The sequence below is a fragment of the Pinus tabuliformis genome, chromosome X (assembly GCF_031772625.1).
Source record: "Pinus tabuliformis cultivar Carrire ecotype Pingquan chromosome X, CPIR1, whole genome shotgun sequence".
Taxonomy (NCBI): domain Eukaryota; kingdom Viridiplantae; phylum Streptophyta; class Pinopsida; order Pinales; family Pinaceae; genus Pinus; species Pinus tabuliformis.
The window spans coordinates 1,346,952,785-1,346,966,859 of NC_142308.1; the positions used below are offsets into that span (position 1 = coordinate 1,346,952,785).

Consider the following 14,075-nt stretch of genomic DNA (forward strand, 5'->3'; position numbering starts at 1 on the left):
TAGACAGCTTACTATTTTCAATATGGCAAGTGGTACTTTTGGCAAAAACTTGGCAAAGATGGCAAGAGATGTGGACCAACCAGGTAAGCAATTCCAATTTCCATTTTGTTTTTCATTTCAAGTTAAAATTGTTTACGTTCTTTACAATTCAAATTATAAACTAAGTTACTAATTATTGTCTTTTTCTTTGCAGCACATTGGTGGGAGTCATTTGGTGGCCAGTGTCCTCAATTGCAAAGGTTTGCAATTAGAGTCCTCAGTCAAACTTGCAGTGCTTCAGGTTGTGAGCGCAATTGGTCTGTTTTTGAGCGCATACACACGAAGAAGAGAAACCGTTTGGAACAAAAACGGTTAAATGATCTTGTTTTTGTGCAATACAACCTTCGACTGAGGAGGAACCAAATGATGAGCAAATCACCTGATCTAGATCCCATTGTGTTGGACGATATTGATCCAACATCAGAATGGGTGGAGGAGACTGAAGATCCTGTGTTTGAGGCTGATTTTGATATCGACATGGCTTTAGCGGGGGATGAGGCAGATTATGTGGCGGCATCAGAACCAGGATCAGTAGCGGCATCAAGGAAAGGCAAGGAACCAATGGAAGGCACTAGTCGTGCAGGTCGACAAACTCGTGCTTCCATTAGGTCCACTTCTATTGTCATTGGTGGCATTGATACTGATGTTGCAGATCAGGCTGAGGCATCCTCAGACTCTGAATCAGATGATGTCTATGTAGCTCCTGATGATGATCCTGTGTCTAGTAGTGGTGATGGACTTGATGATTGATCATGTGTACACTGTAGACTTGTAGTAGGCCAATGGCCTCATAGCTTGCAGCATTGTTTTTGGACTTTATAGGCCATTTAGAGCCTCATTTCTTATGTATTTTGCTATTTTGTCGATGATATGTATTGCACTCGGTGCCATTTTGATATATTCACCTTTGCATGGTATATAAATGAGCAAACTTTGCATATTTTGTCTCTATTGGCTTGGAATCATGGTTTTGCATCTTAAAAATAGTTTTGTTTCATTAAAAATTAATTATTTAATGTATTTTTTAAAATCGGTTCGTTTAGACCAAACCAGTCCCGGTTAGACCGGTTCCGGTCGGTAAACCGGTTCATTAGGTGGACCGGTCCGGTCACCGGTTCCGGTTTTAAAAACACTGGCCAAACCTGCTAAGAGGCTGTCTCCTCATAACAAGAAGGTTCTGTGTCCAATTTGTTGTATATCTAATTCATCATTCTACATGTTTTTGTTGACATATATGTATCAAAAATTAAAAAATATAAAATATATATATATTTTTTAAAAATCGCTCCGGGATTCGCTCCCAAACCGGGAGCTTCTGAAAATGTTGCTCCCGCTCCCGTTTTCGCTCCTGCTCCCCGCTTTCGCTCCTGCTTCCAAGTAACATTGTGAATCCAACCCAAGGAAATAGTGCATAAGCCCTATATCCTTCATCTCAAACTCTCTTGCAAGATCTGCCTTGCAATATTGGATGAAGTTGTCTACTCGTCAATATAAGATGATAGATCATCAACATAGAATATTAGAATGAGTAGAAGCCCTCCAACCGCGATGTAGTACAGGTTGGCATCCGCCTAACCCTTAATGAAGCCCAATCCTCGAAGGCAGTTATAAATGCGAGTGTATCATGCTCTCAGTGCTTGCTTGAGCCCATAAAGAGCTCTTTTTAGCAAATAGACATGTGTGTCTTTGCTGAAAGTCTCAAACCCCTCTGGATGCTCCATATAAATCTCTTCCTCAACCACCCCATTGAGGAATGCTGTCTTCATGTCCATCTAGTGGATCTTCTACCCCATTTGAGCTGCAAGTGCCAAAATTAACCTGATGGATGAATAATGTGCCATTGGAGCGAATGTCTCATCATAGTGGATGCCCTCAACCTGTGAGAAGCCCTTGGCCACAAACTTGGTCTTGTACTTCTCCACAATCTCATTTGCTCATGCTTCACCTTGTACATTCAGTGTGAGCCTACAACTGATTTGCCCTCTAGCTATGGCATAATCTCACAAACATCATTCTTCATGATGGGGAATATTTGTCCACCATGGCCTCCTGCCAAACCTGCTAAGAGGCTGTCTCCTCGTAACAAGAAGGCTCTGTGTCCAACAACTCAGTCATTAGTGCCATATATCCACTGTACCTTTGTGGTTGCTTCCTCTGCTTGAAGATAGAGCTAGGAGTCACAACTCACTCTTGGGCCTCTTGAATTAACCTATAAGTCCACTTGGCTCTCTTCCTCCCTATGTTGGTAGTCACTGACTGAGTGGCTGCCTCCACTCATCTTGGTCTCTCCTCATCTTGCGATGACTCCTGGTCATCCTGTTGTGCGGCCCACTTGTCACCTGGCTGAGACTCAATCTGTGTGATATTGGCTGAGGCTCATGCTTGTGAGCGAGTAGCACCTCATATACTCCAACTTGCTCTCGCTCCAAGGACTCTGTTAGAGCTCTGTGCTCGTCAAATCTCATGTCCCACCTGATAATTGTCTTCTTGAGCGATGCTATATACACCCTGTATACCTGAGTGATTTCAGCCTCTACTTCAGATTTTCGGTCATTGCTTTAGGTCTGCAATTTTCGGCCTCTAATGCAGAAACCATAACTCGCATGTGTGGGAAAGATGGTGAAATTATCCTTCTCTCTCCTTCTTTTGGATTGCTGCTTTCTCCTTAGAAATTCAGCTTGCAAACTTGATCTTTTTGACACTAAATTCAGCTCCTTGATGTGACTGCAATTCAGTCTTGCTGCAACTAGAAGTTGCCCTAATTATATTCGCACGTGTGGTAGGAATATGTCGAAAGAGTCCTCTAAAACTTCAGTCTTATCTTCTCTTCCTTCTCCTCTTCTTCACTCTTCTTCTTGGTCTCTTTCTTGTTCTTCAACTAGCTTCTTGGATGATCTTCAAATGAGGTCGAGTGCCTCTAATATATAGGCCTCTAGGGAGCCCTAAATAGGCTGACTTGGTACTTGGTCTTAGAGGGACTTTATGACACAATAAATTCTTCTAACATGATAGAAGAGGCCCAATATGGTCTTTTACATATGACAATGACTCTTTGACACCTAGACTTTATGATAAAGCCCTAGAAGCACTCAAAGGGTGCTTGATCTATAAATAAAACGAGCTTGAGTATGTAACCCATGTTATAAAATAACAATAATAAATTTTATTTTTTCTCTTTACAACAACTACATAAAATCATGATTACATGAGACATTATGAAAACTGAACCTAGTTAAATATTTCAACAGTTACGACCGTTAGCCCTGGATGACACATGGAGAATACATTAGCCATCATTACTCCCTCTCAACCAGGGAGGAGATCCTTACTCCCTCTCAACCAGGGAGACACAACTACAAGCCTTAGCTTGTCTCAACCATCAGCTACTTGTTCTTCTGTGGAGATTTAGTTGTAGCTGTAAGGCTCTTATCTCGCATCACATCATACCCAGGCTTCAACCTTCCTGGATGTCAAACATTTTATGGAGTCAAACTCTTTCACAATCCGTCATCCTGACAGGGTTATCACTTTCCATTAACCATCAATAGTATCTTTGTTATCAAAAGTATCTGCTAAACCAATCAATGTAGAGCTACTTATAGCTTCCTCTATCTATCTGGAGAAAGCTCCTATCTATCTGGAGAAAGTGAGCTTCTTCTAGATCAGTATACTGTCAAGTGACCAACAAACTATCTCATGACTTTTTATATCAAATTGTTGCCTTTCCTACCTTTATAATATACACACTTCTGCCATGTATTCTTCTTGGAAGTCATATCATATCCCAAAAATCTTTTCTCATCATCAGAATTGCCAAAACAAGTGAAGATACTTCAAATTTCAGACTGCAGGTTCCTTCAAGCCACTCTGTTGCTTCTAGCTCCCTCTGAAGTTGTCATTACTATCTTCCTTATGTTCTTCAAGAGACCATATCAGATGTTGATCAATATCATCATGTGTTCTGCCCATCTGTCATGCTACTATATATCGAATAACCATATGGAAGAGTCCTGACTTTCTATTTGATCAAGGCATGCTCATGCTCTCAAGTATATTGCTGATCCATATTCATCCTGCTCTTCCTTTTAACTTCCTTTGGAGATACAAGTCTTCTTTCTAATGAAGAGCCTTTTCTAAAGATATGCATACCTTTTTTTTTTGTATAGCCATCTAGTTGACTTTCTTCTTGAATGAACTGCTTCCTTAACTTTCTTTGAAGATGATTTCTATAATGAGTTTCCTTCCTTAAGATAAGAATTGTTCCAATTATGCCCTCATGTTGCTTCTTGACTATTTTCATTCGTTCATACTTCTAGACTGCTTTCGATATTGCTTCCAAAATCTTCTAGTGGAATATACTCCTGCAATATCACTACGATTCTTTTCATACATTGAAGAACCTTCTTATATTGATGGTTCTGTTACTGTAGAGGATCCTTGTGATCTTTTTCTGCTAAACAATTGCTTCTAGATCAACATGATACCACAGTTGCTGCATGAACTGTGAAATGCTAGATGGTCCAAATCCTTCTATCCATGCCTTGTTAGATGTTTAGATGATTGCTTCCAATAAAATATAATTGGCTATGTAGACTCTAATTATTCCAATGCTATATGCTTTTTTCCGTGATGCCTTAATTTGCACAATCCAAGACGCTTCTACAAATGTAATTGCATATGTACTCTAACTGCCATCTTCTAATAAACGTGAAAAACAAACTGCTAGTAGACCTTGTAGTGGTAGAGTTCTCCATTCGTAGAGATCCTTATGATCTTCAGTCTTCGATTTCTTTTCTGGTTCATTTTCTTCAGCAATGTGAGCTCCACTTCTTTCCTTCCTCTTATTGTTCATTGCACCCAAAGCATTGTACTTTGGGCATATCTTGTCTTCCATGTGGCTGATTGTTGTTGTTGTATTTTTGATGAGGTTCAAATCTTCCAAATTTTCCAAACTTCTTTGATCTAGCTGCAAAAGCTTGAGATTTTTCCACTATGGAAAAGGTAAAATTGTGATAAAATCAGGAAGTCACGTTTTTTTCAACTTCATGATGTTATCGACCGAGTTTTTCACGATTTTTTCAAAAATGAAGAACTCGGGATAAAATCAGGGGGTTTTCCAAAAAATCATGAGTGAGGTGCCGAGCCATGTATAAGTTAGGAAAATGCCAATTTTTCTGCTCACTTTGCACTCTAACCTTTGTGATTCGTGCCTCTGGAGAGAAGAGTTGTTTGCCACTACCCAAGAGGAGATTTACCAGTTTTGTGAGGTGGATCTGGAGGCACTGGAGCTGGAGGAGGTAGAAACTGCAAGGGAGAGAGAGGTAGAGGAGGAGGAGGAGGAGGAGGAGGAGGTGACACCATCTAGGATGGGCAACAACAGAGGACAAAGGCAACCACCTATTTTCGTTTCTAGAGGACAACAGAATTGTAGCCCTAGGGGGCAAGGCCTTCTTCCTCTAGAGGAAAAGGCAAAGCCATTCCTTATTCCTGTAAAATAGGCAGAGGAACTCAATGACTAATTAGTTTATGACATGTAGACGACTCATGATGATGATATACATTTATTGTTTTTTGTTGTTGATATGTTGATTCTTGAGACTGAGTCAGGACTCAGGATTCAAGACTTGATTCACTGTTGATATGTTATGTAGCACTAGACTTCTTATACATGTTATATATTAGCTTTCTTTTCATATTTATGTGGCAATACATTTATTTGATGTTGTGTATACTTTAGATGCTATTTTTTTTAAATGAATATTTTTGTACTTTTTAAAATTTGCTAAGTTTTTGCTGATTTTTTCAAAAACCTCCAGACTTTAATGACTTTTTCAATTTCCGGACCCTTGCCAATATATTACCGAGGTTGACTTTTTCCACATTGGACTTCTCATTGTTGGGTTCAGTGTCATCCTTGTAGTACTGATAGCATTTAGTTTTACCAATTTGTCATAAATTGCTTTAGATGTGCCCAAATTTGCAACAAAGGGGATAAGATGATCTTTGACGGACTCAATGAGAATTCTTTGAGTCCTAACTTCTTCTTTATTGTACTTGGCCAATTCTTGAGTCTTGTCTTTATCTGGTACTGAAACTTTGCCTAGAACGTGATCCATGACTTCATTTTCATTGAGAAGAAAATCGATTCTCTTCTTCCATGATTGGAAGTATGATGACCCATCGAGTTTGTTGCTTTCTTTACAAAATGAAGTCATTTGTTTTGAATATTGAGACATGAAGTTTAATAAAGTACTTGTCAAAAGAGTGAGATGCTTGAATGAGGATGATGCCTTCAAATATCTTGATGCTCCCAAGAATTTTTGATGTTTCCAAGAGTCTTCAAAGATATCCTTAAATGATGAATTCTAGGATGGTTGTCACAATAGTATCTTCAACATGCTTCAATGATAAATAATGATACTTTCAATCAGTGTGGATGATGTTCCCAAGAATCTTGATGCTTCTTGAGTGATGACTTCTACAGAGATGTCTTCCAATATGAGTGATGATCAAAGAGCTTTCAAAAGAGAGATTGGTAAGATGACAGTCTTCTTCAAAATGATGATGAGTAACCAAGAGCCTTTAATGATAGAGAGAGATGGATGTTTGAAGTAGTAGTTTATCTTCAAGATGAATGGAGGTCTTTTTGTCTTCTTCCTTATGCCCTTTGCAAATGATGTCCTCCAAAGTAGTTTGGATAATTGTTGTAGAAATGTCTTCCACTTATGCTAACAAAAGTGATCTTCAAGTTTCCTTCTTCTTCACCTTAGCCCTGATACCATGTTGAGAAATCTACAGGGCAACAAATTAGGGTTGATTTCTCTTACTTGATAATTGCTTGTGAATATATGTTGGCTTCTTATTACTTTTATTATGTTCTCTTCATCAAACAATTACCAAAACATAAACCATGAAGATCACAAAAGACAATGAACACAAGATATAGGCTCCAAGCCAAGGCAAAACCCCACAAGGGGGAAAACCCAACAAACTTCTTTTCTTATAAAATCAGATCAAAGTGAGAAATCCAAAACCCAAAACCCAAGAACCAAGACCTCCCACAAGACCTAAGTCAACCCTCCTTTAAACCTTCCTCAACCAAGTCAAATCCAACCAAGTCAACAATGGTCAAAGCTCTTCAAATCTTGGTTGAACTCTGATTTATGGACTTGCAACATATCTGAAATTTTCTGCCCCCCTTGCAATAGATTTGAACCTTCGCATGTGTGATAGAAATTAGGGTAGAAACTTTGCATGTGTGGAAAATCCTCTCTCCTTACTCTTCTTGCTTGACTTTTTCGCCAATTTCTCTCTCTTCTTGGCACATAAATTGAAGTTGTTGATGATGATCCAAATGAGGTTGAGTTGCGTTGTATTTATACACATCCAGGAGGTCAAATAGGTCCCTTCTAGGGTCGACTTGGTCTTGTGGGGACAAAATTGACTATTTTGACTCAAATAAAATTCCTTTTCCTCTTTCTTTCAAAAGTCCAAATGGGACTTGTTGCGGCCTCGCTTGCACACCTAATTAATGTGGGAAAAATCCTCAACTCCACAAGATGTGACTTGGTGGCAAACGAAGAGATGTCGCTATCACTTATTCCCAACTCTTTCCGTTAAAACTCTCTTCTAGTTAAAGCTAAGGGGGGTGGTCCCTAGTGAAGGTTAGTGAGTGAAATGTGAATTTCTAGGAGACTACTTGCAAAATAAGGAAGATCCACACTATTTGCAAAATAAGGAGAGTGCTATTTGAAAGATAGACAATGCTTGCAAATGAAATTCAATAGATTCAAAAAGTATTACTTGCAAAATGTAAATAAATGTTGCACTTGCTAAAGGAAGTACTCAACAACAAGAGATAATTACATCAAGAAAAAATGAGGCCATCCATCATGACAAGTACATGAAACAAATAAATTTGCAAGTAAATTTAAAGTGCTCTAAAGTGACTAAATTAGAATGAAATGCAATCTATCTAATGTGGAGTGCAATTATCTTGGTAAATTTTAAGTTAAATGCCTATCTAGATGTAACCTTTCTTTCAACTATTTTGAAACAAGTCTCTAGTGTGAGTTGTGGAGAGATATTTAGGAAAAGACAACTGAGGTTGTATTAACGATACCTCCCCTGGAATATTCAACCACTCGATGCCTTTAGCGTTGCAAAGACTGTGGCTCTAACGACTGCAAAGTCACCGTGTTAACCACAAAAGAGAGTCTATGTTCTTCAAGTTGGGCGAGAGGGAGGGTCCTAAAGAGTCTTTCAAACAAGCTTATGCTTGGAGGTACATTAAGTAAAATGCAAATTAACACTAAGGATGCCTAAATGAGATGCATGTGAACATTAGTGTTTCCAAATAAAGTGTAATGAGAGAAAATCTTCAAGTTAATATCACCAATAGCTTTCAATGGAACTGAAATGTGAAACAATTAACTTGATGTAAAACCAAAAGTTCCAAGTTAAAGTAAGATAGTTTAAATTTGCCCAAAAATGAGACGCTTGCTCAAAAAAAAAAAATTGCATATATTGTAAATATATTGCACAAACATTGAATAAAATGGAAATGACAAACTATAAACTAGTCTTGACCGCGTGCTAAAATAAGAAGATTATGGGTGCTATGTCAATCACGCATGAAATGAAATTAGCAATTGAGATTAGAGAAGAAGATTAGGAAAGTCTGTGGTCCAAAGTTGACTGAAGGGGAGTATCCACTGTGAGTGTAAGAAGTCTGCTAGGTGGGCAGCAAGAGGACAATGACTAAAAGAGCTGATCACTGTGTGATTTTGGAGGCAAATGACGGCCAGGTACGTCAAGGGCAAAGAGGACAGAAAAGGCTGAAGGCAAAGGACTTCTACAGCAAGTCCAGCTATTTTGTCTTTGTTGTGATGGGCAGATTGAGGGTCTGAAGGATTAGACTTCAAGCCCTAGTTGTATTTTGTTGTATACTATTTATACTAGTTTGTATCAGGGGTTGTAAAGGGCCATGATCCATGGTATGGAAACCCTATGATTCTTTTATTAAAGGACTAATAAAGAATGAGTTTTGGGCTCATAAAACTTGTGTAACTTATTGATTTCACTGATATTATATTTCTGCTGTTCAAAGTTATTTTGGTTGAGCACTGCTAGTGTGTTTGTGGGCTTAGTCTAGCCATAGACCAGACCTAGGGTGCAAGGGAAACTTACACAAAGCAATCATTGAGCAAGCCACCTCCCATGTGTAATGTCTATCATGGCACAACCGAGGGTCATCCATACACCATGCATACAACATCACATGAAGCACCCTTAAGCATGGTGTAAAGACTCAGAGTAACCTCGAAAGCTAACACACACCCATTATCTTTTTAAAGGGAAACTTTTTTTCATTTGGATAGTAAACCTAGAAAATATTGGCATTGCTCCGTGCAGCTGTTGTAACTATAGGTGAGGTTGCTGGTACTAAGCCAGCTCAAATACATATATTCCAGCCAACACAGCCGACAGAGTCAGACGGATATGGATGAGTTCACAAATAAATATAACTGGTCCTTCTCAATTACATAAATTCCAGCCAACACTGCCCACAGAGTCAGAAGGATATGGATGAGTTCACAAACAAATATAAATGGTCCTATTTAACATGGGTGCACTGAACCCAAATGCCTGAAGGCTACAATAATAGCCACAATTGGCAATTCCAATACAATGGAGAACCATCCTTGCTGGGATTTGAACTTGGGCCTTCATCACAACAATTGCTCCAAGGTGCCACTAGGCCACAGCCTGATGGACTTAACTTTATCCCTTATCTCTGAAGCATTTGCTTGGAGTTATCAATTGACAGCAGGAATTTGATATTCATAAAGGTAAAATTTCTTTTAATTCTATCTATATTCAAAATCTCCTCAGCCATCGTTAAAAATCATTCAGGAGCTTCCAAAATAGGGTGCCAAATCCCCTCATTTCCACCCAAGTTAATTGTCTTACGTCCTTCAAATCCTTATCAAGCGACATCTGGCTTGACCTTAGACCTATAATATTTGTGAGGTTTCCATGGCCGTTTCCTCATTCTGAAAAAAATAACAAAGCTTTTCTTACCAAATAATTGAAAACTTTTAGAATAATAATATTCTTCTTTACCCACAAACTTGTATAAATTTTCAAGATATATTCTAGATGGAAATTTTACTTGATATAAATTTTCAGCAGGACCTTGATATTCACAGAGGTAGAAATTCTATTTATGATATCTAGATTCATAATCTCCTCAGCCATCTTTCAAAATCAGAGCTTCCAAAACAGGGTGCCAATTTCGCTGATTTACACCCAAGGGTAACTAACAGTTTTCCTACCTCCTTCAAACCCTCATCAAGTGACCTATGAATAGTAATCCCGGTGGCTTTACCATAGAGTCTAGACCCATAATATTTTCTGAGATTTCCATGGCCATTTTCTCGACCTGAAAAAAATAAAAAAGCTTTCATTTCCCAAATAATTGATACTTTTGGAATAATATTCATCTTTACCCAAAAAATTCTACAATTTCTCAAGATATATTCTAGATGGAAATATTTTATTAACCCAAGCCGCAACAAAATATACCTACACATTTCGGCCTATTCTTTCCTACATAGAATGTTCATAATCAAGAATAACTGGATCATGGAACTCATTATCAGCTTGATAGACCTGAATATTCTTCAGTTATGATACCCCTTTTCTAACTCCTGCAATTCTTATATACCCATTTTGTTGCAGAGAAGCTAAATGGATTTTTAAGGATGAACTACAATGGAAGCAGGTGAGCGTAGTTCTGTCCTATCAAATATTACATTTGTTTCCTTCTTAACATTCATGTTAGCATTAAGGATGAAGCCTTATGGGCCCTATTCGACCCTTGATCTCTAAGGTTATCTCTTTTAGGGCTTCCATCATAGACGTCCCTTCCTTTGGACCCTTGGAGGAAACTACGTACACATCCATAAAATCAATGTTGAAAACTCCTAGAAGATGGAAGAAGAAGAGAATGTTTTTTACATTCTTCTCCTTTTCAATGCACCCCCTTAGCCTTATCCTCGGCTATATGTTATAAGTTATTAGTTTCAAGTTTGTCATGGAAAGTGGATCCATGGGACATGAGAGCTAGGAATGCTGGAAGTTTTCCGCCTCCTTAATGTCAAGGAGGTAATGGTTTTGCTCATAATGGATAGATGGCAAGCAAGAACTATAGTGCTGCTTGACCTTTTTATATTTATATGAAGTTTTTATTAGTAATTTTCAGTTCTATGTGAATCTGCATATACAATTGAAGATGAAAGGTGGACGTTGTTGTCACTTAACTAATGGTACTGTAACTCATGCACTGTGAATTGTTCATGAGAAGGGATTGTGATATTCTAGGATTATCCATGCATTAATGTTAATAGGGTGTTGATTTAGCTTTTCACACGTGCTCTGTTATTCCATCTCAATATGAGCTAATCGATTGCCTGAGAAATTACTTTAATTCAATTTCCCAATATAGTTCATCGTTGGACGCTGATAAGTTTAGTTGATATTGGTATTTTATGGGTTGGTTGTGTTTTTGAGTCTCTTTGATTCACTTCTAAATGTGGGCCCTCTTACTTTGTTTTGGCAGCAAGCTGATGTCATCAGATTGCACTCAAACTTCAAGGTGGGTCGATACTACGGGGAGGCAAAACATTCTTCCAAGGCCCATCAAGACTGGATAGAAGAGCTAGAAAAATATGAGGTTAGTTTAATACATTATTTTAATGGTTGTACTATGATATCCACATATCTTATATTTATCCTTAAATATCTTAAATTTTTCATCCAGTATGCTAATGGAAACTAAAATAAAATCATTGTCCCAAAGTTTTTTATAGATTTTGAAAACTCTACAAATACCACTATTCTTCGTTGCCAAAATAATTTCTAATATTTTTGGTTATTATATGCCAATTCCATATCCTGGATCTACATTACTTGTGTAAGTTCACAAATAGAAGAATGTTTACTAAGTTTCTTGTTTTTTGAATATTAACTTGGTGTTTTTTTTCTTCTGCAAATAAATATATCTATATTCGATCTGAGGAATATATATGTTTCTGTCTTCAAGGAACTCTCAGACAACAAGGCTCAAAGCCATTACAAGGATACACTCATTATGGTACCAAACATGTCACATGAGGGAATTGAACCCAGGTGGGGAGGATAACAATATTTCTCCCAATCATTGGAGCTACAGCCTATGCAAATTGAGAAATATTAAGTTAGTTAACACTACTTTGATTGCTAATAAACTTTATGACATTATTTATGTGAATGTGTGTGTTTTGGATATCAATTCTTCAGCAGAAAGGTTATTTAGAACTAATTTAGAATGTGAGAAAAGATTCTAATGTTTGGAATCATTCTATCTAATGAATATCTTGCATTCTTAAATAAATGAGTATACAAGTGGAGGTATTGCATGGGCCAAGTGGCAGTCCATTCTAAAGCCAAAGGAAAATGGTGGTTGGGATCTGTAGCATCCTTGGTTTCTAAGCGTCTCTAGAATTTCATTTCTAGTGAGAATTTATGGAAAAATATTATCTTGCAGTAATATATTTCCACAGAGTTTTTAAAGGATTGGATAAGGAATCCCTGGAAAAGTATTAAAAATATTTATAGTTATTGGAGAGCTATGGTTTTGGTTTGTTGAGAAAAATGGTACCAAGGAAGTGTTTCCTAGGCATCTATCCTTTTGGCCTAGGGAGACACATTAATGACCTTTTTGTCATATGGCATTATGTGTTATGTTAAGGTCATGGGGTAAAGTCACTTTATAAGGTGGTACTTTTTAATTAAGTCATTTTATGTTTTAATTGTGACTTTAGAGAGAAAAGGTACAAAGTGCACTTTATAATATAAAAGTGACATTTATGTTTTAAAAGTCACTTTATGAGAGAAGAAGTGCTCAAGGTACATAACATTAAAAAGGTGCATAGGAGTGTTTTAAGTGAGGGGTCAACATGAGAAAGGGGTCAAGTGGAGGACTTGATCTCTACCCTTTGATCGAATGAGCTGAGATTTAATCTTGGCCATTAGATCTCTAGGGTTAGGTTTTCCTCACTTTAGAAGACAAAAAGGGAAAAGGAAAGAGTTAACATATTCATTCCTCTCACAAGGACTTGAGGAGAACATAGGAGAGCAAGGAGCTGCTCAAGAAGGCTCAGATTGCAGCAATGAAGAGCAAGGTACAACAAGAGAAGAGATCATTCTCTCATGAGCATTTGGGAGAAGGGGCAGAGAGAGCTAAGTAGCTTGAGCCAGCAAAGGAGATCAGGAAGGGATGCTGTGATTGCAAGTGAAAGGAATGAGTTCGAACAACATTGGAGAGGAAACTGAGCTTCTGACTAAATAGTGGCACACATCCTGAGTTTTCAGCCGAGGTCTGACACGATTCCCGTGTTTTTTGGACCAGTAAAATCAGGCCGAGTTTCAGCAGAGAAGGGGCTGAGTTTCATTGGAGAGCAGGCCAAGAATTCTGCTGAGGGTAGTTGCTGTGATTGGAGGCAGGATGAGTGTGAAACTCAACAAATTGTGTGGAAGATATAAGGAGAAACTTGCACAGAATTCAAGGTCTGTTCCAGTACTGAATTCAGGGTTTTTCTGTGAGGATTTTGAGCTCCTTCCAGCGCATTTTTCAAGGATATTTTGGCCAGCAGTGAGGCAGAAATTTCAAGGAGGATCTCTGCTATACCTGACACAAATTTCTAGTTATTGTTGGGTGGCAGCTAGTTCAAAGTTTGAGTCATATCAGATTAGAGTTACATGACTGTGTGAATAACTCGACTTTTATGTATCCTGGCGGTGACTTCAGCAAGCTTGAAAAAGGGAGATAAGTGTTTTTATTTCTGCTGTGTACTTATTTTCAAAGAAGCAATTAAAATCCTCCCTTAGAGCTGGCTTTCCCCTTGTGGTTTTTTCCAGGCTCAGTTGACCAAAAATAAGAGTGTTCACTGTGTAAAATGTGTGGTGTGTGCTTGCATTTATTCTTTTATATC

At 38.0% G+C, this 14,075-nt stretch overlaps 1 protein-coding gene across 1 annotated transcript in view; it reads left to right on the plus strand.

Annotated features, from left to right (window-relative positions):
• LOC149145064 (endoribonuclease Dicer homolog 4-like) overlaps positions 1 to 14,075 on the plus strand; it is a 303,060-nt gene that overhangs the window by 33,346 nt on the left and 255,639 nt on the right. Inside the window, 1 exon segment of the mRNA XM_089448258.1 lies at positions 11,663 to 11,776. Coding sequence (XP_089304384.1) covers positions 11,663 to 11,776 — 114 coding nt within the window.